Source organism: Muntiacus reevesi, chromosome 5 (assembly GCF_963930625.1).
Source record: "Muntiacus reevesi chromosome 5, mMunRee1.1, whole genome shotgun sequence".
Lineage (NCBI taxonomy): Eukaryota > Metazoa > Chordata > Mammalia > Artiodactyla > Cervidae > Muntiacus > Muntiacus reevesi.
In genome coordinates, this window is record NC_089253.1 from 53151252 (window position 1) to 53177197 (window position 25946).

Sequence of the window (25946 nt, forward strand, 5' to 3'; positions counted from 1 at the left end):
GACGTTTCTCCTGGTCCTGCTTCGCGGTAGGGCAGCCCCTCTGGGTCACGCCAGTACCTCTGCCTGCGGGGGTGGGGGCAGGGAGAGGCACCTCTGAGATCACCGTCTCCTGCCCTGGTGTCACTGGGCTGGGGGTGGGGCTGCTGAGGAAACCAGCAGGTGTGGGGTGGGAAAGTCCCTCCAGCTTTCTACTGAAACATGGAATTTCCTGGCTTTAACCATTTCTTATCCACTGCCATCTGGGAGCTGGCCAGAGCTGGGCAGACCTCTCCAGCCTTCTCGGGAACTTGACCTGGGGATCTGGAGTCCAACTGGGCTGTTGGCACACCTGGGTCCAGCCTCAGCTGGTCTCTGAAGATCATGGGAGAACTCCCGAAGGTGTGTGAACCTCAGCGACCTCAGTGTCTGTAAGGCACTGTGCAGTTCCCCAGGCATTCCCAAGTGGGCTGTGCCGTCACCCTCACACCTGGCAGGGTAAATGGGACTGTCCTCAGGCCTTGGGTGAGAAGACCGTCTGGCAGGGGTCTGTGCTGTGCGCGAGGTCGCCCTGGAGGGCATAACCTGGGCTCTGGCATTTCCTCGCAGACCTCTGCAGGCTCCCTGGAAAGATGAGTCAGACCAAACTCCTAGAAGTGGCTGGCCGAAGGTCCTGGACCTCCCTGGGCTCCTGGGTGTGGGAGGCTGGCTTTCCCAGGCAGTCCTTCACTCAGTTAACTGGCCCAACCTGCTCTGTAGACTGTGGGCTGAGTTCCAAACGTCCCTGCTCGGGTGAACCACAGGAAGATGCAGAAATAGCAGCCCGCGGCCCACCACAGTCCCCCAGCCTCAGTGCCTGGCCTCTTTCGTGGCTCAGACCCGGGTTCTGTCTCCTGCACTTGGGAACTCAGAGCATCCTCTTTCTCCTTCCTGCCGGGGTGGTGGCGGCAGCTGGCTGCCTCTGTCTCTTTAAGAGAGAGAAGGAACGAAATCAGGAAGTGGGAGAGAGCGGAGAGCCGAGGGCTGAGTTCCTGGGGCCGCACATAGTCGCCCATCTTCAGGTCTCTGAGACCTGTGGCCACCAGGATGCTACGGGTGCGGCCCGTGCAGGACTGCAAGCCCTGAAAGTCTGGGGGTGCCACGAGGTCCCACAGCCTGCCCATCACACAGCTGAGATGGGGTGAGTGTGCAGAGTCCACGCTGGGGGGAAGAGGGTTGAATAGAGGCGTCAGGGAGCCAGGCAGCTGCAGGACAGCCATCAGCGAAGTGCCAGGATGCTGGCCAGCTGGGGTCGGCTCTGCGGGCTCCTGACCCTCCCCCCGCCGAGGTGCCCTGTACCATCTCAGATGGGCACCCTTGCTTGGAGGCCCTGAGAGGGAGGGAGGGTTTGTTATGGTGCAGAGGAGAACCCGGCGCTCCCTTCCAAGCGTCGGATGCCAGCCTCCAGCGCTGCCTCGCTTCTGGGGCTGACTCTCACCGCCCCTAGGGTCCTGCTCGCGGGCCCAAGCCCTTGGGGGGTGGGAGTGTCAAGGACAGTCTCCTGGAGCTGGGGATCATCTACGCTGGAAAGCCCCGGCTCTGTGGGGGAGGGCGACACAGGAAAGGGTTAAAGGGCTGGGGCCGGGAGGTCTTTGATGGAGGCTGAGAATCGACAGCGCCCGGGGGCGCCTCTCATCCGCCCTCCCCTTTCCGGTGCAGCTCAGCTCCTGGACTGGCCACAGACTGAAAGCGCAGCACACTCTTGCCGGCGAGAGTCTCTGCCTGATCCGGGCTGCGCGGGGCACAGGGTAAGTGCTTCTGGCCGCCGTGGCGCCCGGAGACGGAGCGGGAGGGGGTGGGGCGGCTGGTTCGTGGCTCCGCCGCCCGCCGCGCTCATCCGTCCCAGCACCGCCCTTCTGGGCACCCGCTGCTGCGCTGGGGGCCGCGGAGCACGCGCACCTGACCAGATGCGCTGCCCTCGGCTCCTGGGCACAGCCCTGGCGGGACCGGGAGAGAGCCCAGGGCACGCCAGCCCCGTGGGACTCTGCCCTCCGCGCCACACTGCCCTTCCCCGCACCTACGGCTGTGCCAGGCCCCAGCACCAGCCCTGGGGGGGACTCTGGAGGAGCGGAAGCCTCCCTGGCTGGACCTTCGCCTTGATTTCAGGATATTCTACCTGGTTTCTCAGCCCCAGGCCCACGGGCTGACTCCTCCACAGCCTCGCAGGGGAAAACCTCACCAGCTCATTTCTGCTGAGCTATTACCTTGTCTTCAGAGAGACTCATCCCCTCAGCAGCTTCTATAAAACACAAACACCAATCCGTCTTCTGAAACTGGAATTGACCCCTGATCTCTCCAAGTGGCCTCTGGCTCAAGGGACTGACCTTCTTAAGATTCATATCTTAAGGCTTACAGAGAGAAGGCTTACAGAGAGAAGGCTCAAAGCTAAGGAGCCGTGGGATTCCAGGCATGGTGACCCTAAGGTTGACCACCTTTGAGATGGTAGAACAGGAAGCAGCCCAGGCTAGTCCGGCCTTATCCGAGAGTATCTAGGGGGTGGGGGCCCCTCTCATGCTCTCCCCTGTCATCCCAGAAGACCAGCCCTGGCCCGCTCTTCAGAGCAGCCCTGAATGTAACTCCTCAGGCTGCTCTCTGCAGTCAGTTGCTTGAGAGGAACTGGCCTTTGGGGAGAAGGGCGTGGGGGCAAATATGGGGAACAGAGCCCAGAAGGGTTTCAGATCCTCCGGAGGCCGCTGGAGCTTCTGGATGTGATGGTCTCCTGCCTCCCCCGCCCCTACACACACACACACACACACACACACACACACACATGTGCATACAAGCTCACTCACACATACATACATGCTCACACACATATGCGCATACATGCTCGCTCACACATGTGCATACATGCTCACTCACACACACACACCCATGCATACATGCTCACACACACACACCCATACATACAAGCTCACTCTCACACACACACCTGTGCATACATGCTCACTCACACACACACACCTGTGCATACATGCTCACTCACACACACCTGTGAATATATGCTCACTCACACACACACACGTGCATACATGCTCACTCACACACACACACACATGCATACAAACTCACACACACATGCATACATGCTCACTCACACACACGTGCATACATGCTCACTCACACACACACACACACACCCGTGCATACATGCTCACTCTCACACACACACACACACCCATACATACAAGCTCACTCTCACACACACACACACATGCATAGACATGCTCTCACACACACACCCGTGCATACATGCTCACTCACACACAAATACATGCATACATGCTCACACACACGCGTATACGTGCTCACTCACACACCCGTGCATACGTGCTCACTCACACACACATGCATACATGCTGTCACACACACAGACTCGTGTATAAATGCTCACACACACACATACTCGTGCATACATGCTCTCACACACACACACACTCGTGTATACATGCTCACTCTCACACACACACCTGTGCATACATGCTCACTCTTACACACACACACACTCGTGCATACATGCTCACTCTCACACATACACACTCGTGTATACATGCACACACACACACACCCGTGCATACATGCTCACTCACTCACGCACACTCATGTATACATGCTCATTCACACACACACTCATGTATACATGCTCACTCACACACACACACACCCGTGCATACATGCTCACTCACTCATGCACACTCATGTATACATGCTCATTCACACGCACACTCATGTATACATGCTCACACACACACATGCGTACATGCTCTCACACACACACTCATGTACACATGCTCACTCACACACACACACACCCATGCACACATGCTCACTCACATACACGTTCCCTGCAGCAGCGCTTGCCTCCCCGAGCAGCGCTGACCTGGCCAGGCCAGCCTGCTGGCCATGGAACAGGAAGCGACGGGCCCAGGAGCGCTGGGGAAGGCCCCGGCTCGTGTTGCAATCCTGGAGATTTGCGGTGGTGTGGGTGACGCTGTCTGACCTGCAGCCCTTCCTTCAAGCACTCTTTCTGCTTCCTGGGACAATCCCAGGCCTGGATGCCAAAACCCAGAACCCCCAGTGCCGAGGAGAGGTGGCAGAGAAACAGGCTTGTCCCTGCGGAGTGGCCTGCCCGGGGCGGAGACGACAAGGCCGAGGGGAGTCGGGAGGGGAGAAAGCCCTGCGGGGGGCACGGGGCCAGGCTGTGTGCTGAGGGCCCGGCAGCGGGGCTTCTTCTGGGGGAAGTCACTCAATCTTCCTGTGCTTTCCACTTCTGCCCCTGCCTCCCGGCCTCCAGGGTGACTGTGGAGCCCCTCGACGGGGTGGTCTCAGGCACGGCTACCGGCCGGGTCACCAGTGTCCGTCCCGGGTCGGGGGCCGCCCTGGACACCCGTGTGCTCTCCAGGGCGGGCGGCGGCGGCCGGCCGGCAGCGGGAGATGCAGAGCACCGTCAACTACCTGTGGCACACGGACGACCTGCTGGGGCAAGGGGCCACAGCCAGCGTGTACAAGGCCCGCAACAAGGTGGGCGCCCGGAGGTCGGTCCCCGGCGGGCGCCGGGGCCAGGGCTGTCTGCGCAGGCTCCTCTGCTCTGAGGCAGGGCAGGGGTGCGGGGTCTGAACAGGGCTTCTGGGGTGATGCCCGTCGGGCGCACCTTGGGGCTGGAGAGGGAGGGACGAAGACGCGAGCCAGCGTCCAGGGGAGCTGGCGGCAAATCTAGGAACAGCAAGGGGGCAGGGGGGCCCGTTTGGATTTATCCTGCCTTTATCACATTGAGGGCTGTACTGGATACGTGAGACGCACTGCACCATCTTGGACTTAAAAGAGCTGAAGCCAGACAGGACGGTGCTAACACCGGGGAGAGTTAGCTGCCACCATAGTTATTGCCCAGAGCAACAACAGCAGTGACAACAAACCGTCCCCTGCAGGGTATCAGCTGTGCCAAGGTCCTGCCGTCTCCCAGAGCCGCGGGCAGGCCGGCCGTGGAACCCCTGGGAAGGAGAAGGAGCTGAGAGTGGGAGCCCCCATCCCCAACCAGGCTACCCTGGCTCGTCCCTGGGGTTAGCTCTTCTGAGTCTGAACGGAAACTGGGAGGGGGGTGTGCGCCCCGGGGCAGGGGTGCCACTTCTATTACCCCCCACGGCAGAAATCCGGGGAGCTGGTTGCTGTGAAGGTCTTCAACACGGCCAGCTACCTGCGGCCCCGCGAGGTGCAGGTGAGGGAGTTTGAGGTCTTGCGGAAGCTGAACCATCAGAACATCATCAAGCTCTTCGCGGTGGAGGAGACGGTGGGTCCGGTGCTCTGTCAGAGGAGCGCGGTCTTGTCTTTGACCCAGTCAGGTCACGAAATAATAGAGACTTGGGCACGCGCTCATCAGTGGCTCACCCAGCGAGGAGGAAAGGATGCCAAGGGGCTGGGGGCAGTGCACAGGAAAATCAGGCCATGGAGTGGGGCCTAATCAAGGCAGGCTTCCTGGAAAAGGTGATCTTGGGCTCAGTTTGAGGTCAGAGGAGGGAAGGCCAGCTAGAAGTGGAAACCTATAAACGGGGGCTCTGGGCCCGTGGCCGAGCCACCCCAGCTTGGGGAAGGAGAGAAGTGCCGTCCCCAGGACCCCGTCCCTCTCCCACAGGGGGCTGGCCGGCAGAAGGTGCTGGTCATGGAGTACTGCTCCAGCGGGAGCCTGCTGAGCGTGCTGGAGAGCCCCGAGAATGCCTTCGGGCTGCCTGAGGACGAGTTCCTTGTGGTGCTGCGCTGTGTGGGTGAGCCCCTCCCTGACCCCCTGGGCGTCCCCTCCGCACCTGGCCAGCCCCAGACCCCGCCCTCAGCCACAGGCAGAGTCCCAGGGGGGTGTGGTGTTTCCAGAAAAAGCCTCCAGACCTAGGACAGACGCTAGTGAACGGACAGACCCCAAGGGTCTGCTTCCTGCAGATCGGCCGTTTAAAATTCCAGTTCCAGAATACAACTGAAGACGGGTTGTTCACCGTCGCTCAGGACGGCACGTTTCATAACGCTGCTGCTGTCAGTCGCCCAGTCGTGTCTGACGCTCAGTGACCCCCTGGACTGCCTCCCTGTCTCTCACCATCTCCTCCTGGCTATTGCTCTTGCCTCTTGGCTATAATGAATAGCAATAGCCAAAGGGCAAAAGCAATCCACCGTCAGACAGATGAATGGATAAACAAAGTGTGCAACATGCAAGTGACGGATTAACTAGTTAGCCTTAAAAAAGAAGGAAATTCAGACACTGTGCTGAGTGAAAAAAGCCAGCCACACAAGGACAACTACTGTATGATTACTTTTACACGAGGAACCTAGAGAGATTCAGTCCATAGCGACTCTTAAGTAGAACGTGACTGCCAGGAGCTGAGGCTGAGGGTGTAGAGAGTGAGTGCTTCACTGGTGAAGTCCTGTCTGGGGCACTGACTGCGGTCTGGACGCGCGTGATGCTGTGCTGCCATTCAATGTATCTAACGCCACTGACACGCACATTTAAAAATGGTTAAAATGCAAATTTTGTTAGGTATAGTTTACCACAATTAAAAAAAAAGAAAAGAAAGATGGGGAGTAACTGAGTGCCCTCCTCTGGGAAGCAGAGCCACCATCCCCCTCGGTTTCCCAGGGAACCACAGGCAACCCGGACACTCCACGTCCTCGAGACCCCGTCCCTTGCCCCGTGTCCATCTCTCTCCTCCTGCTGTTCCTGGGGACCCCTGGGTGTCACCCTCTGTCCATGCGGGTCCTTCCCCGGGACGGGCTCCGCCGCTGGGCCGGCCGCGGCTGGAGCCACTAGCAGCCCTGCATCCATGACAGTGGCCGGCATGAACCACCTGCGGGAGAATGGCATCGTGCACCGCGACATCAAGCCCGGGAACATCATGCGCCTGCTGGGCGAGGAGGGCCAGAGCATCTACAAGCTGACGGACTTCGGGGCTGCCCGCGAGCTGGACGACGATGAGAAGTTCGTCTCGGTCTACGGCACCGAGGAGTACCTGGTAAGCACCTGGGACTCTCGGTGCCCCTCTGGGGGCCCCGTTCAATCCCCCTGGGTCCAGGAGGGTCACCCCTCACCCCTAACCATAACCCCAGAACAATTCATTCTCTTCTCCAAGGCTAAAAGGTCAGTGCTGAGGCCTGCCCAGACCCCCTTCCAGGCCCCCTGCTAGGCCCCCTGCCCAGCCCCTTGCCAGGCCCCCTGCATAGACCCCCTGCACAGATCCCTGCACAGACCCCCTCCCCAGGCCTCCTGCCAGGCCCCCTGCATAGACCCCCTGCCCAGAACCCTGCAGAGACCCCCTGCCCAGGCCTCCTGCATAGACCCCTTGCCCAGGCCTCCTGCATAGACCCCCTGCATAGGCCCCCCTGCCCAAAACCCTGCATAGGCCCCCTGCATAGGCCCCCTGCCAGGCCCCCTGCCCAGACCCCCTGCATAGGCCCCCTGCCCAGACCCCCTTCCAGGCCCCCTGCTAGGCCCCCTGCCCAGACCCCCTGCATAGACCCCCTGCATAGGCCCCCTGCACAGACCCCCTGCACAGACCCCCTGCCCAGGCCCCCTGCCCAGACCCCCTGCATAGGCCCCCTGCCCAGGCCCCCTGCCCAGACCCCCTTCCAGGCCCCCTTCCAGGCCCCCTGCACAGGCCCCCTGCCCAGGTCCCCTGCTAGACCCCCCTGCCTAGGCCCCCTGCCCAGGTCCCCTGCTAGACCCCCCTGCCCAGGCCCCCCTGCATAGACCCCCAGCCCAGGCCCCCCACCCAGGCCCCCGCCCAGGCCTCCCTGGTTCCATCAAGCCCTTGATCAGATCCTCGTGGAGGATGGAGCCCTGCTGCTCACCGCTTTCCCCAGAGCAGAGGCTGATAAGCCTGTGGCACACTCACTTTGGAGATGACCTAGGAGATGCATTCTGACGGTTCTGTTTCCTCCTGGAGGTGGGAGAAGGCAGTCTGAATGGGGGGGTGGGCGGGGGGCCCGGGTGCTCAGGCCCTCCACCTCTCCCCCTCCCTGACTGCTCTCTGGTTCCCTGGCTGCAGCACCCTGACATGTACGAGAGGGCGGTGCTTCGCAAGCCCCAGCAGAAAGCTTTTGGGGTGACCGTGGATCTCTGGAGCATCGGGGTGACCCTGTACCACGCAGCCACTGGCAGCCTGCCCTTCGTCCCATTTGGCGGGCCCCGGCGCAACAAGGAGATCATGTACGGTGATCACAGGGACCCACGGCAACCCACGGGGCAGGGGGTGGGCCTGGGCATCCCACTGGTCCCCACTGGGTCCCCCAATCAGCCTCTGACTCCAGACCCTCCAGGCCCACCCCCCAGCACACGCACACTCCCTTTAGATGCTTGGACATCGGTCCATCAGACAAGAAGCCAAGCCTTGTCCCCAGCCGATGGGAGACCACATCCCAGTCCAGCGCTTCCCTTGAGCCCCACCCCTATCCCGTTTGGGCTGACCACATCTCAGCCCAGGTTCCCAAAGCAATCTGCCCAAGGTCACAAAGCCTTCCAGGGCAAAGGACGGGGCAGGGGTGGGGGGCAAGAATCCAGCCTCCTGATCCCAGGTCCCTCGGGGTTTCTTCCTGTCTCATCCAGAGGCTAGGGACTGTGAGTGCTCCCACTGAGAGCACCACCAGAGCAAAGAGGTTTAAAGTGGATTTGCAGAAAGGTCGGTGCTCCTTCAGCTCAGGGGTCAAGCCAGGCAGGACCTGTGTTAAGTTAGGGAAAGGGAAAGGCCTGCCTTGGATGGGGGCTGGCAGCGTAGCTGGACTTCAGGAGGGGGAGGGCGGACTGTGGGGTGCAGAGGAGGTGACTGGGACCAAGCCCAGCACAGGCACGCGGGGGAGGCAGGCAGCACGGAGGAGCTGTGAGGGGCAGAGGAAACAGAAGACAGCAAGTCTCCGAGCCTCCAGGCCGAGTCTGTCCTCCCTTGGAAGCGTGATGGGCAGGCTGGGGGGTCCTGGTGACCTGGTCCTGCCCACCGCCCCAGGTACCGCATCACCACGGAGAAGCCAGCCGGGGCCATTGCGGGCACGCAGAGGCGAGAGAACGGGCCCCTGGAGTGGAGCTACACCCTGCCCATCACTTGCCAGCTGTCCATGTGAGTGAGAGCCCGCGGGAGGGGGGCGCGGACCCCAGCCCGGCCCTGGGTCCTCCTCTCGCTGAGGCCTGGCCCAGCGGGAGCACCCCCCTCCCTTCAGGGCCCCAGTGTCTCCCCCTGGAGTGGAAGGCCATTCTGGCTTTTCCTCCCCACCCCCTCGGTCCTGGCTCTCCAGGGCTTTCTCACCCGATGCCCCGATGCCCCAATGCCCCGTCGCCTCCTCCGGAGGTTGTCTGGCCCCACCCCTGACTGTCCCCACGCCCCGGGGGGCAGGGGTCTGCAGAACCAGCTGGTGCCCATCCTGGCCAACATCCTGGAGGCGGAGCAGGCCAAGTGCTGGGGCTTCGACCAGTTCTTCGCGGAGACCAGCGACATCCTGCAGCGAGGCGTGGTCCACGTCTTCTCCCTGCCCCAGGCCGTCCTGCACCACGTCTACGTCCACGCGCACAACACGTGAGCGGACGCGCGCACAGGGCCACGCCCCTCCCCTCCCCCACGCCCCTCCCCTCCCCCCACGCCCCACCCCCACCCCCCTCCCCCCGCCCTCGGGCCCAGGGGCCTGTCCCGGCTGGCTCTGGGGCGCTTAGATACGAAGCTTCTGGGTCCAACCTCAGGTTGTGAAAGTACTTGTTCCATCAAGTTATCCAGTGTTCCTTGCTGGGAACTTGAGAGATTTAGCAACCTTTACAAAGCTGACGTCAGAGAAGGCAATGGCACCCCACTCCAGTACTCTTGCCTGGAAAATCCCATGGATGGAGGAGCCTGGTAGGCTGCAGTCCATGGGGTCGCACAGAGTCGGACACGACTGAAGCGACTTAGCAGCAGCAGCACAAAGCTGCCGTGCATTAGAAACCTCCTGAGGGGTGTGTGTGTGCGTGTGTGTGTGTGCACGCGCGCGCAAGCTCACGCTTGCCGCCAGTACACTCCCCAGTGGATTGCTCGTAGAAGCCTTTATTTCTGGAGCTTGCTGGGGGAGTAGGTGAGTCCTCGTCCTGGGTGACCCTAGGGGATGAGGCTCCCTAGGGAGCGTGGCAGGAGGGGGCGTGAAGGCAGAGGCTGGACACTGGACTATCTCCATCCGCTGCAGGACACCACCTCTACCCTTTGTCTCCCAGCCCTGGAGAGAAAATCACCCAGTCCCTCGCTCTGAAAAGCGGAGCCTAAGTCTCAGTTGCGGTGTGGGTCACCCTCGAGCTGATTCCTGCCTGTTTTCACCCCTCGCCTCCTCCTCTCCTGCCTGTTCCTGGTTTTCTAGGATAGCCATCTTCCTGGAGGCAGTGTACGAGCAGACCAGCGTGGCCCCCCAGCACCAAGAGTACCTCTTTGAGGGTCACCTGTGTGTCCTTGAGCCCAGCCTCTCTGCTCAGCACATCGCACACACCACAGCAAGCAGCCCTCTGACCCTGTTCAGCATGGCCAGCGAGCCCCCCAAGGGGCAGGCCTTCAGGGACCGTGAGTAGGGCCACCCAAGCTGGACCTTTTCTCCTCCTCACTTTCTCTTCCAAGGGCCAAAGGCTTATAATCCAGGATATTGATTCATTTGCTTTGTGGGTATGTCTTTGGGCCCCCAGGGTGTGGAGGCATCTCTGGGTTCTAATTCCATGTATGCCTCTGAAATGCTGTGGGACTCGGGCTGGTGGCCTTACCAACCTGTGTCATGGCATCCAGAGATCTGTGATAGAAACTCTAAGGGAAACAGGGAGGGCTGGGTTTCACCTGCTTTCCACAGTCCGTGCCTGATGAGAAGCCTCTGAGTTTGTGTTGCAGGAAGCAGGGGCCCAAGCTGCTGGAGAGAAGGGCAGGCAGTCAGGGGCCCAGAGCTTTGTTCTGCAAATTCTAGCAAATAATCACTCCTCATTTGAATGATGCCAACTTCATCCTCCTTCTTAGGGTCCCCAAGGCTGGGAGGGGGATTCACCTTAAAACCCCCGAGTGTGAGGCGTGTTAGGCACTCAACTGTGTCCCACTCTTTGTGACCCCGTGGACTGCAGCCCGCCGTCAGCCTCCTCTGTCCATGGGATTCTCCAGGCAAGAATACTGGAATGTGTTGCCATTCCCTTCTCCAGGGGATCTTTCCCACCCAGGGAGTGAACCCAGGTCTCCTGCTTTGCAGGTGGATTCTTTACTGCTAGAGCCACCAGGAAAGCCCCAATTCGCTCAGTCCTGTGGGACTCTGCGACCCCGTGGATTGGGAGGGGTGGTTTGAATCTCCTTTCTGCTGCCTTGGCTGTCGTTCTCCAAAATGGGCACCAGGGGGCAGTGAGGGACTGCAGTTGTAAAGAAGCGCTGTGGCCGTGGCTGTGGCTGTGGCTGTGCAGTCACTTCAGGTCAGCTCAGTCATGTCCGACTCTTTGCGACCCCATGAATCGCAGCACGCCAGGCCTCCCTGTCCATCACCAACTCCCGGAGTTTACTCAAACTCATGCCCATCGAGTCGGTGATGCCGTCCAGCCATCTCATCCTCTGTCGTTCCCCTTCTCCTCCTGCCCCCAGTCCCTCCCAGCATCAGGGTCTTTTAGAATGAGTCAGCTCTTCAGGCACGTCACTTAGTCATGTCCAATTCTTTGCAACCCCATGGACTATACAGTTCTTGGATTCTCCAGGCCAGAATACTGGAGTGGGTAGCCTTTCCCTTCTCTAGAGAATCTTCCCAACCCAGGTCTCTTGCATTGTGGGCAGATTCTTTACCGGCTGCGCCACCAAGGAAGCCATACAGAAGCACATTCAGGGCATTTAAGTCTTAGGAGGTGGGGCTCTAGGCAAGCTGGGAAGCTGGAGGCGCGATAGGAGGTGGGGGCCGAGTGTGACCTGGGACGGGGGAAAATGCGCTCAGACCTCGCCCTGGGCCAGACGGGCGTCCCTCTCTGACTGAGTCTTCATCCGCAGCTGCTCTGGACGTTCCCAAGTTTGTCCCCAAAGTGGACCTGCAGGCAGATTACAGCACAGCTAAGGTGAGGGGGCGGCCCCCAGCTGGCAGGGAGGAGGGTTCCTGCAGGGTCGGGGTGCAGGACGTCACCCTGCCCCACTGTGTGTTTCAGGGCATCTTGGGTGCGGGTTACCAGGCCCTGCGGCTGGCACGGACTCTGCTGGGGGGACAGGAGCTGATGGTTCGGGGGCTGCACTGGTTCGTGTGAGTGCCCTGAGGGCTGGGCTGGGCGGGGCGGGGCGGGGCCGGGTAGGACCGGGCGGGAGAGGTGGGTGGGCCAGGCCGGGCGGGTGAGCCGGGCTGGAGAGTCAGCCCAGACCCCATTCGGCTCCGCGCTGGGGCTGGGCCCCTGGTTCCGGGAAGGGGGAAGGAGGCGGCTCTGACCTGGCTTCCTTCGGCAGGGAGATGCTCCAGGCCACGTGCAGGCGGACGCTGGAGGTCACGAGGATGGCTCTCCTCTTCCTCAGCAGCAGCCTCGGCACTGAGAGGTGGGTGTCCTGCCCGGGACGGGGCCGCAGCGGGCGCGGGCCCGGCCCCTCCTCTCTGTCTGTTCCTCCCCCGGACTTTCCAACAGTGCCTCCTCCCGTCCAGAGCTGCTGATCTCCCTGCCAGGGCACCCCCCGGCGCCCACCCCCCTGCCAGCTGGCCGCACTTGCCTCCCCCGCCTTCCAGTCCCTCCAGGGAGGGGGCCTGTGGGGACCCTGCCCCCCAGGCTCCAAGGCAGGCCCCCTGCCTCCAGGAGAAGGGGCCTCTGTCCTCCCCGTCCTGCCTCTGAAAAGTGAGACCCTCAGCTGCCCCGGGCTCTGGGGCAGGGCTCTGGGAGAAGCACCCACACCGAAACGGGGCCCCTGGACCCACCGGAGGGTAGTGCAGGCAGGCTCATCCCCAGCATGCTCCTCCCGCCTTCCCTGGGCCTCCGAGGACTCCCTGCCCCAGTCCTGGGAGCTGCACACCCTCCACCCTCTGACTTGGGCCAGTTCGGGGTGATGGGCTGGAAAAGGGAGAGACTGTGGAGGAGGAGACGAGCACCAGGAAGAGCCCAGTGGCCAGCACGCTGCTGAGCAGGTTCCCACACGCGGTGCAGCTGGGAGGGGGCCCTGCAGCCCGGGGAACCCACGAGTGCCTGGAGCCGTTCCTAGTGACGGGCGGTGACAGAGAGCAGAGGCTGTGCGGGACAGGCCTGGCCCCCTGCCCCTCGCCCCACAGCCCCGGTCCTCGGGAAGTCCTGGGAGTTCCCCAGAAGCAGGTCAGCACTGCAGACCTGCCTTCTTCCTGGTGCCCGGCGGCAGCAGCTCTGAGAGTGGACAGGCAGGGCAGTGGCCATGCACAGAGCAGGAGGCGGGGGTCTCCTGACGAGTCCCTGGCACGGCCGAGCCCCCCCAGATGGTGGCAGAGACAAAGGGCTGCAGAAAGTGGGATTGGCTGGCGTGCTCTGGTGAAGCTCCTCTGAGCAGGGCTCTGTTCAGGCACAGAGCAGACCTCCAGGGACTTACCTGGAGGAGACAGCCCTTCCCTGGCATGTGCAGGTGGCCGGACGGTTTGGTGAAGGGAGATTAGGGGTAGAAGAAACCAGGGAGATCTTCCTGGAAGAAGTGAGACTTTTTAAGGCCAGAATGTGAGCAAATACCTGAAGGCCCTATGCAGGGAGAGAGAAGGGGGCCGTGACTGGAGGGGTGGGGAGGTGCTGACCCAATATAAAGCCCAAGGTAATACAGTCTAGGTACTGACTTTCTGGTGATGTAACCAAATGCAGCGACTATAAGAGACTAGTACATGGATCCCACTTAGACTTTCTTAGGTACCATCTGGGAGTTAGGAGGTTGGACTGTGGTAAAATGAGCAGTAAGGATTTACCGTGGGTTCTTGAGTGGGAAGGAAATGTGCAGAGAGAGCATCTGGGTGTTTGCCCGTCTTCCTGGGCCCCAGGTAGCCCCAGGGCTGGAGTCGCAGAGTCTGCCTGTGTGGTTTCTCCTGCTGGGCTCCAGGTCTCCCCCGAGGCATGGTGGGCGTGGAGAGTTCAGGGCCAGGCGTGGGCCTGCTCTGGGGCCGGTTTCAGTCTCCCGGGAAGGAAGGTGCTGGCCCAGGCTGTCACTGAGCAGCTGTCCTCCGCCCACGGGCGCCTTCCCGACCTGGGCCCCTCTTTCCACCTTCTCAAACTGAGAGGACTCACTGACCTCGGGCCTCCCGGTCCTGTTCTTTGCGGGAGTCCTCAGGCCGGCAGGCTCTTCTGAGGTCTGAAGACAATAGCTGCCTCCCACAGAGAACCTGAAACGTAAGAGTATCGTGACCGAATCGCGTGTCGGAAGAGCCCAGGCACGTGGCACAAAGGGGCCGTGGTCCCGGCCTGGAGCTTCCTCGCTCCCGGCACTCCACTGCTCTGGGCTCTGGAGATGCCCCAGCGCCCTGGCCTTTGTACCAAAGATCCCTTGCCATCAGCAGGCCCCGCTCAGGCCCCAGGGCTGACCGACGTGGGGACTCCCAGGACTTCCCCACCCCAAAAAAGACTGTGTTTGTGTGAATGTGTTCTTTGATCCCACAAACACCTTTTATGGGAGCAGGGAGGAGGTTTCTGTCCCCATTATATGGGTGAAGAGGCTGAGGCTTGGAAAAATAAAGTGATTACCCAGATCCTGCAGACAGGGGTGTGGCAGCCGGGGCTAGGACTCTGACCTGCCCCTCCAGACTGGGTCCAGACTCATCCTCTTCTGCACAAGTATCCCATGCCCTGAAATCCATCCCTGTGCTGAATAATCCATTCGACACTCTGTGTGGGGCGCCTGCCCGTGCAAGCACTGCCTTAGACACTGCAGGTGTGGTGGCCCTTCCTTCAGGGAGCCCCCACCCACTCCTGATTCTCTCCAATCCTCCTTCCTCCCCACCCCCGCCCTCCCGTTCCCACGCCAAAACACACAGGATTCTCCTTCCCTAATTATTATGGTATAAAAACAGCATATCATGGTATGCTAATTGTATTAAGTTAGAAAATACATACCAGCAAAAATGAAACGAAAATGCTGTATCCTGCCACTGAAGAGGCATGATGTCCGCATTTATCCTCAGTGGTTTTCTGTTACCTGTGTGTGTTAACCAGCGTGGCGTTTCCCTGTACCTGCTATTTTATAACCTGCTTTTCTCAGCTTATGACCCTCCAGGTCAGTACATTTCATCTATAGGGCGCATCCATACTCAAGTTTCCCTAGTTATCCCCCAAGTGTTCTTTTCTGGCTGGCTTCGCCCCAAACCAGGATCCAGTCCGAGACCGCGCTTGGCGTCCGTTACTGTTGTTGTCGAGTCACTAAGATGTGTCTGACTTTGTGACCCCGTGGGCTGTATAACCCACCAGGCTCCTCCGTCCATGGGATTCTCCAGGCAAGAACACTGGAGTGGGTTTCATGTCCTTCTCTAGGGGAACTACCCCACCCAGGGATCAAACCCGTGTCTCCGGCTTGGCAGGCGGATCTTTGCCCTTTTCTTACGTCTGTTTCCACCCTTCCCTGGAGGTTTAGTGGCGTGGCCGGGGTGCCTGAGCTCCAGGAACTGAAGAGGACCACAGAGCTGAGGTCCAGGCTGCGGAATGTGAGTGTGGTGGGCTGATGGGCGGCCAGGAGCAGAGCTGAGAGCAGGGGTCTGGCCGGGCTCCCATCTGAGCCTCGCTGAGGACCCCGCGGGGTCTGTCTTCATGTCCCTAGTTGGCTGAGGTCCTCTCCAGATGCTCCCACAACATCACGGAAACGCAGAAGACCCTGAGCGACCTGCGCTCTGAGCTGGTGAAGAACCGGGATCAGGTACATGAGGACAGAAGGTCTGTGGGATTTTCTTCTTGGCGGGCTGGAGGTGGGGCAAGGGTGGAGGCCGCAAAGGGCCCGGTGGCCCCATTAGGAGTCCGCCTGCCTCCCCTCTTCTCTTGGCGAGGATGCCGGGGTCTGCGGGTCGGGGTGGGGAACCCAGGTCTGTCCACGGCCCTCCCGTGAGACTGCCAGAGGAGGCAAGGATCTGTGGTCCTACCCCAGATGGGAGATAGTGAATTACGAGTCTTAGAGGTGCAGTAGTTCTAATGGAAGAAACATCGCGTTCCCACCCCTTTGGAGCCCTTGCTCTGGTCAGACCCTGGATTCCCACTCCTACTCCTCCTTCTTCTCTCATCTCATGTCACCTTCAAATCAGTAATATACTACTACTCCTACACTCCTTTCATAGATGAGGGGGCTTCGTCCGCCCTGAGACACAGCCAAGAAATGACAAAGGGTAGGTGGAGGGCCCCAGGTCAGGTCTGCCTGCCTCCAGAGTCCGTGTTCTTGGCCTGCACCAGGGATTTACCCCCCCAAATCCCCAGTCTCCATTCAGACAAACAGGAAAACCCCCGTCACCCCTTTCCCCACGGCCTGTGTGCAGAGCCCCTGCCTGCCTCTTGGGCTTTGACCAGGGCGTGGCCCCCTCCTCTAGCCCCCCACAGTCAGAGTCTGCACAGATCCACATGCCCAGGTCCCCAATTCTGAATTCAGAAAGCTCTGAACACCTCGGAGCTGATTCTTCACTGGCTTAGCTGCAGAACCCGACCTAAACTGACACGAGGCTCTTCCTGGTCTTTCTTTATCCCACTTAAGTGACTGTTCTTAGGGTCCTGAAGGTTGAAGGTGTGTGATGACGGGGTGCTGCCCTAGACTGCCTCAGGGGGTTCCACGATACAGTGTATGCATGCTGACCCACCTTTCTCAAATCAGAGGGTTGGTCTGAATTTGAAACACTTCTGGCCCCAGCCTTTTGGGTAAAGACTGGACCTGGGATCTTGTCCACTCCAGATGCCAGTGGGGCAGGGTTCTAGGGTCCACAGGGTCCTGGGAACAAGCGTGGGCTCTCCAGAAATAGCTGAGACAGGGTCCCGGGAGGAGCTGCAGGAAGGAAGTAAAGCCAAACAGGCCAAGGGGTGGGGAAGAACTGTCCCCCACACACCCCAACATCTCAAACAGGGGGTATCCTGAAAAAGAGAAGGAAGAAACAGTAACGGCCTTAAAGACCAGGCTGAGAGGATAGAGAGGTCATCTCCTGAATTCCCCGTCTACAGGCAGGACCAAGGACCTGGATTCATCCTCGTTTCAAACAAGGGTTGTTGCTTCTTGATTTAAGTTCCTTCTCCATGTGCAGAAGGCCCGACTTTGGCTCTTGCCAGGGGACAGAAGTTCCTGCTGGGCTCTGGCATGCGCTGCAACCACCTCTCCCGTTCTGGGGCCCAGGGCTCCTTCCCAGAACCTCTTCTCAAGCCCTGTTGGGCGCAAAGGCCACCTTCCTGCCGCGCGTCCTGCCTGGCTTCTTCCGTATGTGAGAGAGCGAGAGAGAGATTAAACACGGGAATGAGAAATGACTAGCTAACCAGAAGATGCCTCAAACAAACTTAGAAACAAGAGTCACCCCCACTCCCAGACTGGCCCCCAGACCTGTTGTCCCCCAAAACGCGGCTCCTTCTGCAGGGAGACAGCCCCCTTCCCCCACAGCCGTCCCCTCCCTGCCCTCACCCTTAACCCGTGCGGTTTGATTCTTCTGTCTCCTGCCCACAGCATCCAGCAGATTCAGTGTTGTTTAGACAAGATGTACCTCACCTACAAACAGTTCAAGAAATCCAGAATGAGGCCAGGTGAGCCGCGGGGAGAGCAGACCCCCTCCTCTCCCCTCCCTCCTTCCCTCCAGCTAGCTGGCTGTTTGTAATGCTGCAGCAGCATGGGGTGGTGCAGCTGACCTGGGGTACGGGGGTGGAGGAGGGTGGGAGGCTCCCTGCAGACCACTGAGGGGACTGAGCCTTTCTGCCTGCACCTGTTGCCCCGTGGGGGCTCTGCTGAGACCTGGGTGCTGTAGGAGAGGTGGCCCGACCGAGACCCCTCATCTTCACAGAGCACTTTACGGTTTAAGAAGTGCTTCCCTGTCCTTGGGTCTCTGGCTCACTAAAGTCATCAAGCTTTCCAGAGAGGGGAGGATGGGGAGAAACAGCAGCTAGCGTCACTGGTCCAGGAGGGGGAGCCTGGGGAGGCCCCAGCTGACTTGTGGGTTAGGGAGGTAACACACTCCAGGAACTGATCCTCTCGCCCACATGCCCCTAGCATTTCCTCATGGGCAGGAAATCGACATTTGAGGGCTCGGGCTTGATTGCAGAGCTCTCTTCCACCCCTAGGATTATCTAAAAAGTACTGTCCCATAGAAATATAACGCCAGGCACATTTGTAATTTTAAGTTCGCTAGTAGCCAAAATTTTGAAAGTAGAAACAGGTGAAATTTACTTTAATAACATATTTTATTTCACCTAATATATTCAAATTGTCATTTCAGCATGTAATCAATGGAAACAATTATTAAAGAGATGTTTTACAGTCTTATTCTCTGCTAAGTCTTCACAGTCCCACGTGTATTTTACACTTACTGGGCATCTCTATTCAGAAGCTAATTTCTTTAACAGAATTACATGTACTTTTACCAAAACAATACAACTGTGTTTGATAGGGAAAAAACGTTGCACCCTGCTTTAGTTTTTAAATTAATTGAATGTGTTAAGTTAAAAAAAAATTCAGGTTCTCCGTCATATTAGCTGCATTGGCCACACTTCAAGTTCTAAGTAGCCACACGGCCACCGTATTGGACATGCAGTTTCTGAAAGATGATGGTCTCTCCTTGGGAGCCTTGGTCCTGCCTCTGGGTCTGACCTTGGAGGGAGTACAGCTCAGGAGATGGGAAAACCAAGACTGCCCTGTTCCCTGAGGCCAGGGGGCTGTGGGCTCAAGAAGCCTGCTCTGACACCCAGTTGACCACCTCTGCTGTGAGGTTAGGAGCGCTCTGGAGGTTTCTCTGCCTGCATCACTGGAATTCCGTCATCCTGTGACCACTACACTTCTGAGCACCTCCTGGGCACTGTCCTATGGGCTGTGCATATTTTTTAAAATTTATGTGATGCTCATAAAAATCGTAAGACACTGTTAACCTCCCCATTTTATAGATTGGGAAACTGAGACACAGGATGTTAAGTAGCCCAAGCAACCTGGGTTCAACTGCTTTCAGCCAGCCCATTTCACAGCCTCGAAAAGGATTTCACTTTTATCAGTGAGTCCTAAAGTGTATAAAGAACCCGGATGAATAACACTCCACTGCCAACACCTGGGGAAAGATGGCATTGTGGAAAATCTCCTGTCATTTTCAGGGCACTTTGTCACTTTACCTTCACTCCCATCCTGTGTGTTACAAGTGACGGATAAGGCAAAGTCAATTGCCTACAGCATAGACCTGCTATGATAACAGGAGGGAGGCAGGCCTGGGCTTTGTCCCAGGTTGCCTGAACCTCACGGTCAGCTAGCTGAGCGCAGGGCCCAGGACAAAGAGGCCAGGGATGCGATTCCGCTATCAGGGGAGTGATGGGGGTGGGCAGCAAGAAACCCCCAGCTGCAGGAACCTTATCACGTCATGTTTCTGCCGCTAACCAGAGGCCGTTCCCCTGGAGTCCAGGAGAGGGCAGCACCTCCCTAGTGCAGAGAGCATTAGGCTGCGGCCAAGGCAGCGAGACGCTCAGCCCTGCTGGCAAGAGTGCTGTGCTGAGAAGGGAAGGTCAGAGGTGGCGGCCTGGCTTAGGCGACCCCTTGCCGCAGAGCCCAGATGTCTGCAGCCCGAATATTCAGGGAAGGGGTCCACCAGCTGTTGGCATCTGCCTTGCTGGGAGGAGGACTGGATGAGGGGTCAGGGCTGACCACACGTCCTTCAAGGCCTGTCTCATCTGCCGGTACCCATCTGGAGTGGTCCCTGAGCGCCCCGATGCGTGGGCTTGCCTGGCCCGGGGGGGCCTCCGCTTGCTCATAATGCGGGGTATCGGGTGCTCACCTCCTGGCTCCGCGGGGCTGGGAGCATCGGGCAGGGCCCAGGCCGCCGCCGTCACCCTTGCAGCTCGCCTGGCCCTCGCGCCATTCTGCTCTGGTGACCGATCGCATAGGTGACCTCGGCCCTGTCTGTCTCCTTCAGGGCTGGGCTACAACGAGGAGCAGATTCACAAGCTGGATAAGTGAGTGGCCTGTGCCCCGGCAGGCGGGTGAGCCGGAGGGTGGGTGTCGCCAGGGGACAGTGAGTCTCTGTGCCAGACACGAGGCGGTAAAGGGCCCTGGCCCCAGGCCACAGCTGGGCAGGAGGGAAGCTGGGGGGGCACTCACTCTGGGGCCGGGGCGGGGGGGTTCTCAGCAGCAGTCTTGATGGAACTGGGTTGACTCCTGGTATGGACACGATCGTGTGAAGGCTTTTCTTCCCTGTTCCCTCGCTGATTAACCACGTACCTTCTGCTCTGGACTCTTTCTGCTCTAGCCCGGGCTCTCCTTTTGCTGTCCTTCTGCTTCTCTGGCTCCTGCACACTCTCTTCCTCCAGGAAGCCTCCCCGACTTCATACTTATTTGAGGACTCACTCTGCCAGTTCCATGCCCGCACCCCTGACTACACACACACACACACACACACACACACAGCCATCTCTCCTTCCCTCTGGGGGCTGAGCTCGAGCATGTGTGTGTTTCCTCATCCTTCTCGCACGTCCCTCTGCTGGGGTGTGCTGTGTCTGGCCGCTCTGACCACCACCATGCATGTGAGTGAGCACCGTTGCCTCCTTTGGGGAGGTAGCCCTGCTCTGGACCAAGGGGATGGACACTCGGGCGCTGGAGGCCCCAGGATTCCAGGCTTGTGCACAGGTGGCTCTGGCTGCTCATTTCCGTGCCCCGGTTTCTGTCTTTTCAGGATGAATTTTAGTCATTTAGCCAAAAGGCTCCTGCAAGTGTTCCAGGAGGAGTGTGTGCAGAAGTACCAGGCGTCCCTGGTCACACACGGCAAGCGAATGAGGTAACACTGGCCCTCCCTTCTGAACTTACGGTCCCCAGGGCCCTCCAGGCCTGGCCCTTCCCGGCCTCAGACAGCCCTGGTCTCTGCAGAGCCCTGGCTGAGAGGGAGATGGTACTAAATGAACAAAAGCAACAACAAAGGTGGTTTTGTGGCCCTGGGTGGACCAGGCAGCCTGCTGGGTGATTTCTCTGTTAACTCATTGAATCCCACAAGGTCTACCCTCTGCAGTGCATACTGTCACCCCATTTCACAGATGAGGAAACTGAGGCTCACAGAACAGCTGCTTCCTTAATACCACACCTCTAGTAAATAGCAGACTCAGGACTAGCATGTGGGTATGACCGCATCTAAAATCCAGACTCTCTCCATCGTCCTGGGTACCCCCTCCCTGGGGGCTGAGATGAGGACACGTGGCCTGGGAAGCAGGGGCAGCGGGCCCCCATGTGGATCCCCCCACGCTGTCCCCTGTGGGAGTGTTTGGTTTCTGCCCCTCAGACAAGCCCCTCCCTGAGACGAGAGGGCCGCTTCCCAGGAGCTGCGGGTTCTGAGGATGGAGAAGAGACTCACCTTAGAAGACAGCTTCCACCTCCCCTGCCGGAGGCCACCTGCAGTTCTGACCTGATGGTCTGGGGTAGGGCTTGGCCATCGGTGTCTGAATGCTCCGCAGTGATTCTGGCGCATCACAGGGCTGAGCAGTGATTGAAGCCTCCGGGAGCTGGTGTCCCTTTAGTGTTGTGGGGCAGTGTCCTTGCTTACTCCTTCTGCTTAGAGAGAGAAGAGAATTCTTAACAGTCTTTTTAAAATTAATTAGTTTAATTGGAAGCTAATCACTTTACAATATTGTAGTGGTTTTTGCCATACATTGACATGAATCAGCCATCGATTTACATGTGTTCCCCATCCTGAGCCCCCTCCCACCTCCCTCCCATCCCATCCCTCAGGGTCATCCCAGTGCACCAGCCCCGAGCACCCTGTCTAATGCATCGAACCTGGACTGGCGATCCGTTTCGCCTATGATAATATACATCGCTCTGGAAATGGGGGGCGTCAGCAGGCCCTGGTTTAAGCACCCCAGAGCGGCCAGTCTGGCCTCTCCAGAGTCTGACCCAGGCCCTTGCTTACCCTCACTGGCACGTGCGCCCCGGTCCGGGAGGGGTGTGCAGCCCCCACAGTGCTGGCTCTGCCAGGACTGGGACAGGCGTGGGCCGGGGGCGCCCACAGCCTCAGCCTCTGCCCAGGAAGCCTCTCCGCATCGCCAGGCCCTGACGCCTCTCTGCTCTCTGCAGGCTGGTGCATGAGACCAGGAACCACCTGCGTCTGCTGGGCTGCTCCGTGGCCGCCTGTAACGCGGAAGCCCAGGGAGCCCAGGAGAGCCTCAGCAAGGTGCGGCGCTTCGGGGCCCCAGTCGCGCCAAGGAGGGCCGCGCCAGGCGGATGCCTGGGAGGCCTGCAGGCCATTCCCCTGCCTCGGGGCAGAGCCGTCCTCCACCACTCCGAGCACTCTGGTGCAGCGTGGAGGGCCTCTGACCCGCCAGGATAGAAGGCGGTTCCTACTGTTCTCAGAACAAGGCTGCTCACTGCAAGGGCAGAGGCTCCCAAACCCTGGGACATCTGGGCCCCGTGCAACCTAGGAGGCTCCCCGAGGGAGGTAACCTGAACACTCCTTGGTCTTCTGATCTGTTCTTCTTAAAAAGACCAACTCAGGCAATTCTGGGAGGCCACTTGCTCTGCCAGCAGGGACAGAGAGGGGCTGTCCTTCAAGGAGTGAGGCCCACACAGCTCCTCCTCTTCCCAGCACTGGACACATCTTTCAGAGATGGTGCTGGGCCGCCCCACTTCTCTGCATCTAATGACTCAGCTGTGTCCTGACAGGTACAGGTCAGACACAGAGGGCAGCCTGAGAGTCTGCACCCCATGCTCCCAGGAGGAGGAGGAGGGGCTTGTGGGAAATTCCTGACACTCCAGGGATGTGGGCTGGGGATCATTTTGTTATGCATTTCTTAATGCCTCCCCGCACCTCCACTGTGCCCAGCACCTGAGCTGGCTTATCCCTTCTGACTAAAGCGTGGTTCTTTCAGATCCTTGACCGACTGTCTCACCAGCTCCTGCAGGACAGAACACAGGGGGCTCCGGCCTCCCCACCCCCGACAGCTCCTTATCCCAGCTCTGCGCTGAAGGACCTGGTTCTCCAGTAAGTGCCAGAGAGGGGGGTGTGTGCGTGTAAGCATGTGTGTGTGTTAGGGGCTTTGCCTCTTGCCAGGCCCGGGAGGCGGGAACGAGGCTCGGTGGGGCCATGGGGGAAGGGGAGCTCCCAGGAAAGGTCTAGGCAGAGGCTTGCCTTGGCCCTTAGCCACCACTGCCTCTCTTGCTTGGCCTTGAACAGCATGCAAGAGCTCTACGGGGAGATGAAGGTGCTGGCGTCTGACCTGCAGGACAACAACCGCATCATTGAAGGGTGAGGAGTGCCTGCTGTGCAGGGTGTGGGGAGGCCAGGTTCCCCAGGTGCACAGGCCCCTCGCCTGCCCAGCAGGTGTGATGACAGGGGTCCACTGTCCAGGGCTTTGACCTTGCCCCCAGGTTAGTCAGTGTGCTGACCAGGTGGGGGCTTTCACTGTGGTCTGAAGGATGTGGGTGGGCCTCAGGGTGGCAGGGGATGAAGGCTGGGAAGTAGGCGGATTTGCGGCCGTGTCCAGCTCTGCGTGAACGCGGCGTCTGCCTGATGCCCAGACCAACTGCTTTAACTGTATGACCTTCCTCAGAGGGGCGATGACCCAGGAAACACAGATCAGAGCTGGGAGAACTGGCCCGGGGTGCAGGCTCCGAGTTAGAGGCTCTGCGTTGTCGTCGGACGGGGAGTCCACTCCTGAACTGGGGGAGGGTGGAAGTCGGGGGGATACTGGCAGGTGCCGCGGGGCTCAGCCTTTGGATTTTGGGTAAAATTCACAAAAGAAAGCTGGAGAATAACAGAGTGACCGGCTTCTCATATTACCAAGTAAGCACCATAGGAAGGGGGAAGAAAGCCCTGCCATTGAGAAGTTTCACTTTCGAAGGTGCGTTTCAACACCAAAGAGAGGGAAGGACACAATCTCAGAAGCAAGGGTGGTCCCGTTCACACACACACGCGCTCTCACATGCGTGCACGCACCTCCCACATCTGCCCCATCATCCTTCTGTCACCTCCCCATCTGGGAACCTAAGAGTCTGCAGAGATTCCCACCGAATGTGGCCTTGCCTGCTCCTCACCCTCGGTGCCACCCCGGGAGTTTCTTTGGCTCTGAGCTCAACCACACACACATGCACAGAGATTTTACCTCCTGGTGCTAATGAAGGGATTAAACGGCATGACAGACGCGATGTGCTGAGAAGGAAGGGTGCACAGAGCCGGGATTCACTAAATGTTCCCTGAGGGACTCAGGGATTCACTGGTGTTCCCTGAGGTCACACCAGGCCCAGGTGCAGAACCGGGCCAGGAGGTAGGGAAGCTGGGAGCAGAACTTACGGCTGCTCCTAGAGTTTCAGAGGGTCCTTGGGTTGAGGAGGCATCCCATGTCGCATTCCGGCAAGAGGAGAACTCATCCTCTTAAATACCCACAGGGAGAAGATTTGACAGCTTCTTACAAAGATTTTCCGAAACAACCCTTAGGGGCAGGAAGTTCTAATTTTAGTGCCGACATAAATTTTTCTTGCTGTGATATGTAGTCTATTTACAGAGAGCTCACATTTTTATTTTAGTGGATTTTTACTTCCTGATTCAGAGCTGTAACCAAAGAGCCTAAAGAAACCATCTGAATTCTATTTCCCCTTCTCTTCACCTGTGGCTGCATTGGAATCCCCAGGGGAGCTTTTAAAATGAACAGATGCCTGGGTCTTGGCCTCAGGCTCTGACCGCTGCTTGGAGTTGGGGATTTTCGTAAGCTTTCCGATGATTCTAAGATGTAGCCAGGTATGAGAACTACAGAGTTCTTGTGAGCAGACGCAGACGCTCCAGGAGGACAGCGGAGGGCCTGACTCGCCACTTCCCCGGAAAGCTGACGGTGCGGGGCCCCGGGAGGGGCCTTCCGGCTTCTCCACCTGGGCGAGAGATGCTAACCTCGGCCTTTTGTTACAGGCTGAGCAGGGTCCCACTAGCTCCTGACATCTGAGCTTGGGGATATGCACGTGGATCCTGAAGCATTACGGTCGTTCAAGCACTGCCCCGCTGCCCGCACTGGGGACCCCGCAGGACGGTGTCGGGTCCACCTCACCAGCCTACCTCCCTCCTGGCTGACAGCCGGGAGTCGCCAGCATTACCTTCCTCGGCCTTTCCTGGGGGCAGCGCAGCAGGCCCGGGAGCACCGGCCGGATCCTGGGCTGACCTGCGCCCCTTCCGGGCCCGGCCCGGCCCCTCTGTCTTCCTTGCTGCGCAGCGAACCTGCTGGACCGTGGGGGCCGAGGCGCCCCTCCCTCCCTCCCCCGCCCGGGTTTGCAGGGCTTCAGTCCTCAGGGAACAGCAGAGGGGGCCTCCCGGGGGCTCCCCAGTGTGCCGGGGCAGGCGACTCCAGCCCCGTCTTCCTTCCTCTTCAGGTGTTTCGTGTTGAACAAACAGACCTCTCCCTTCGCCCATGGCTGCTGAGGGTCACCGTTGAGGTCTCGGGCTTGACCGCCCAATGTCCCATTCCCTCCGGTCAGACTGAGTCTAAGCTGAGGAGCAGGGTGGTCAAGGCCGCGACCTGTGTCTCGGGGACCTCCCCCCTCCCTCTGGGGCACCACCAGATTTGGGGGTTCACAGGCTGTGCCAGTAGCTGTGCCAGTTAGCACCAGCCCGTGAGGCCGGAGCCCCGAGGAAGTCAAGGCCTGCAGCTTTCAGAAATGAAATAAACAGGACTCTTTTCTGGGTGGCTGTCACTGGGCTGATTCGGGAGGCAGGGAGGGCTCTAGGCTGGGTGTGCCAGGGGATCTGCGAGGAAAAGGATGAGGAGATGGAGGCAGGACAGCTCACTGCCTTCGCCTGAATGGGAGCCTGGTTTCAGGGAGGCCGGCCTCCTGCTGGGGTCTCTTTCCCAGCTCCCTGTCACCTGTAGGCTGTGTAAGGGCCTAGAACTG

General features: G+C 59.3%; 1 protein-coding gene across 7 annotated transcripts; it reads left to right on the plus strand.

The window, feature by feature from the left end:
• Positions 1 to 990: 990 nt before the first annotated feature.
• Positions 991 to 25739, plus strand: IKBKE (inhibitor of nuclear factor kappa B kinase subunit epsilon). 7 transcript variants are annotated; one of them, XM_065938277.1, is made up of 22 exons: positions 991 to 1156; positions 1675 to 1763; positions 4310 to 4536; positions 5159 to 5299; positions 5642 to 5771; positions 6820 to 7001; positions 8034 to 8194; positions 8985 to 9095; positions 9369 to 9548; positions 10351 to 10547; positions 11982 to 12046; positions 12134 to 12225; positions 12423 to 12509; positions 15522 to 15597; positions 15711 to 15823; positions 17574 to 17650; positions 20008 to 20047; positions 20764 to 20865; positions 22152 to 22248; positions 22943 to 23055; positions 23248 to 23319; positions 24973 to 25739. In XM_065938277.1, the coding sequence occupies exons 3-22, from the start codon at positions 4450 to 4452 to the stop codon at positions 25004 to 25006; spliced, it is 2157 nt and encodes a 718-aa protein (XP_065794349.1). In that variant the 5' UTR covers positions 991 to 1156; positions 1675 to 1763; positions 4310 to 4449; the 3' UTR covers positions 25007 to 25739. The 7 variants fall into 7 exon arrangements, with proteins under 7 accessions (XP_065794349.1, XP_065794352.1, XP_065794354.1 ...); XM_065938280.1 differs by having other exon boundaries at positions 15528 to 15597; XM_065938282.1 differs by having other exon boundaries at positions 5159 to 5227.
• The last annotated feature ends 207 nt before the right edge of the window (positions 25740 to 25946 follow it).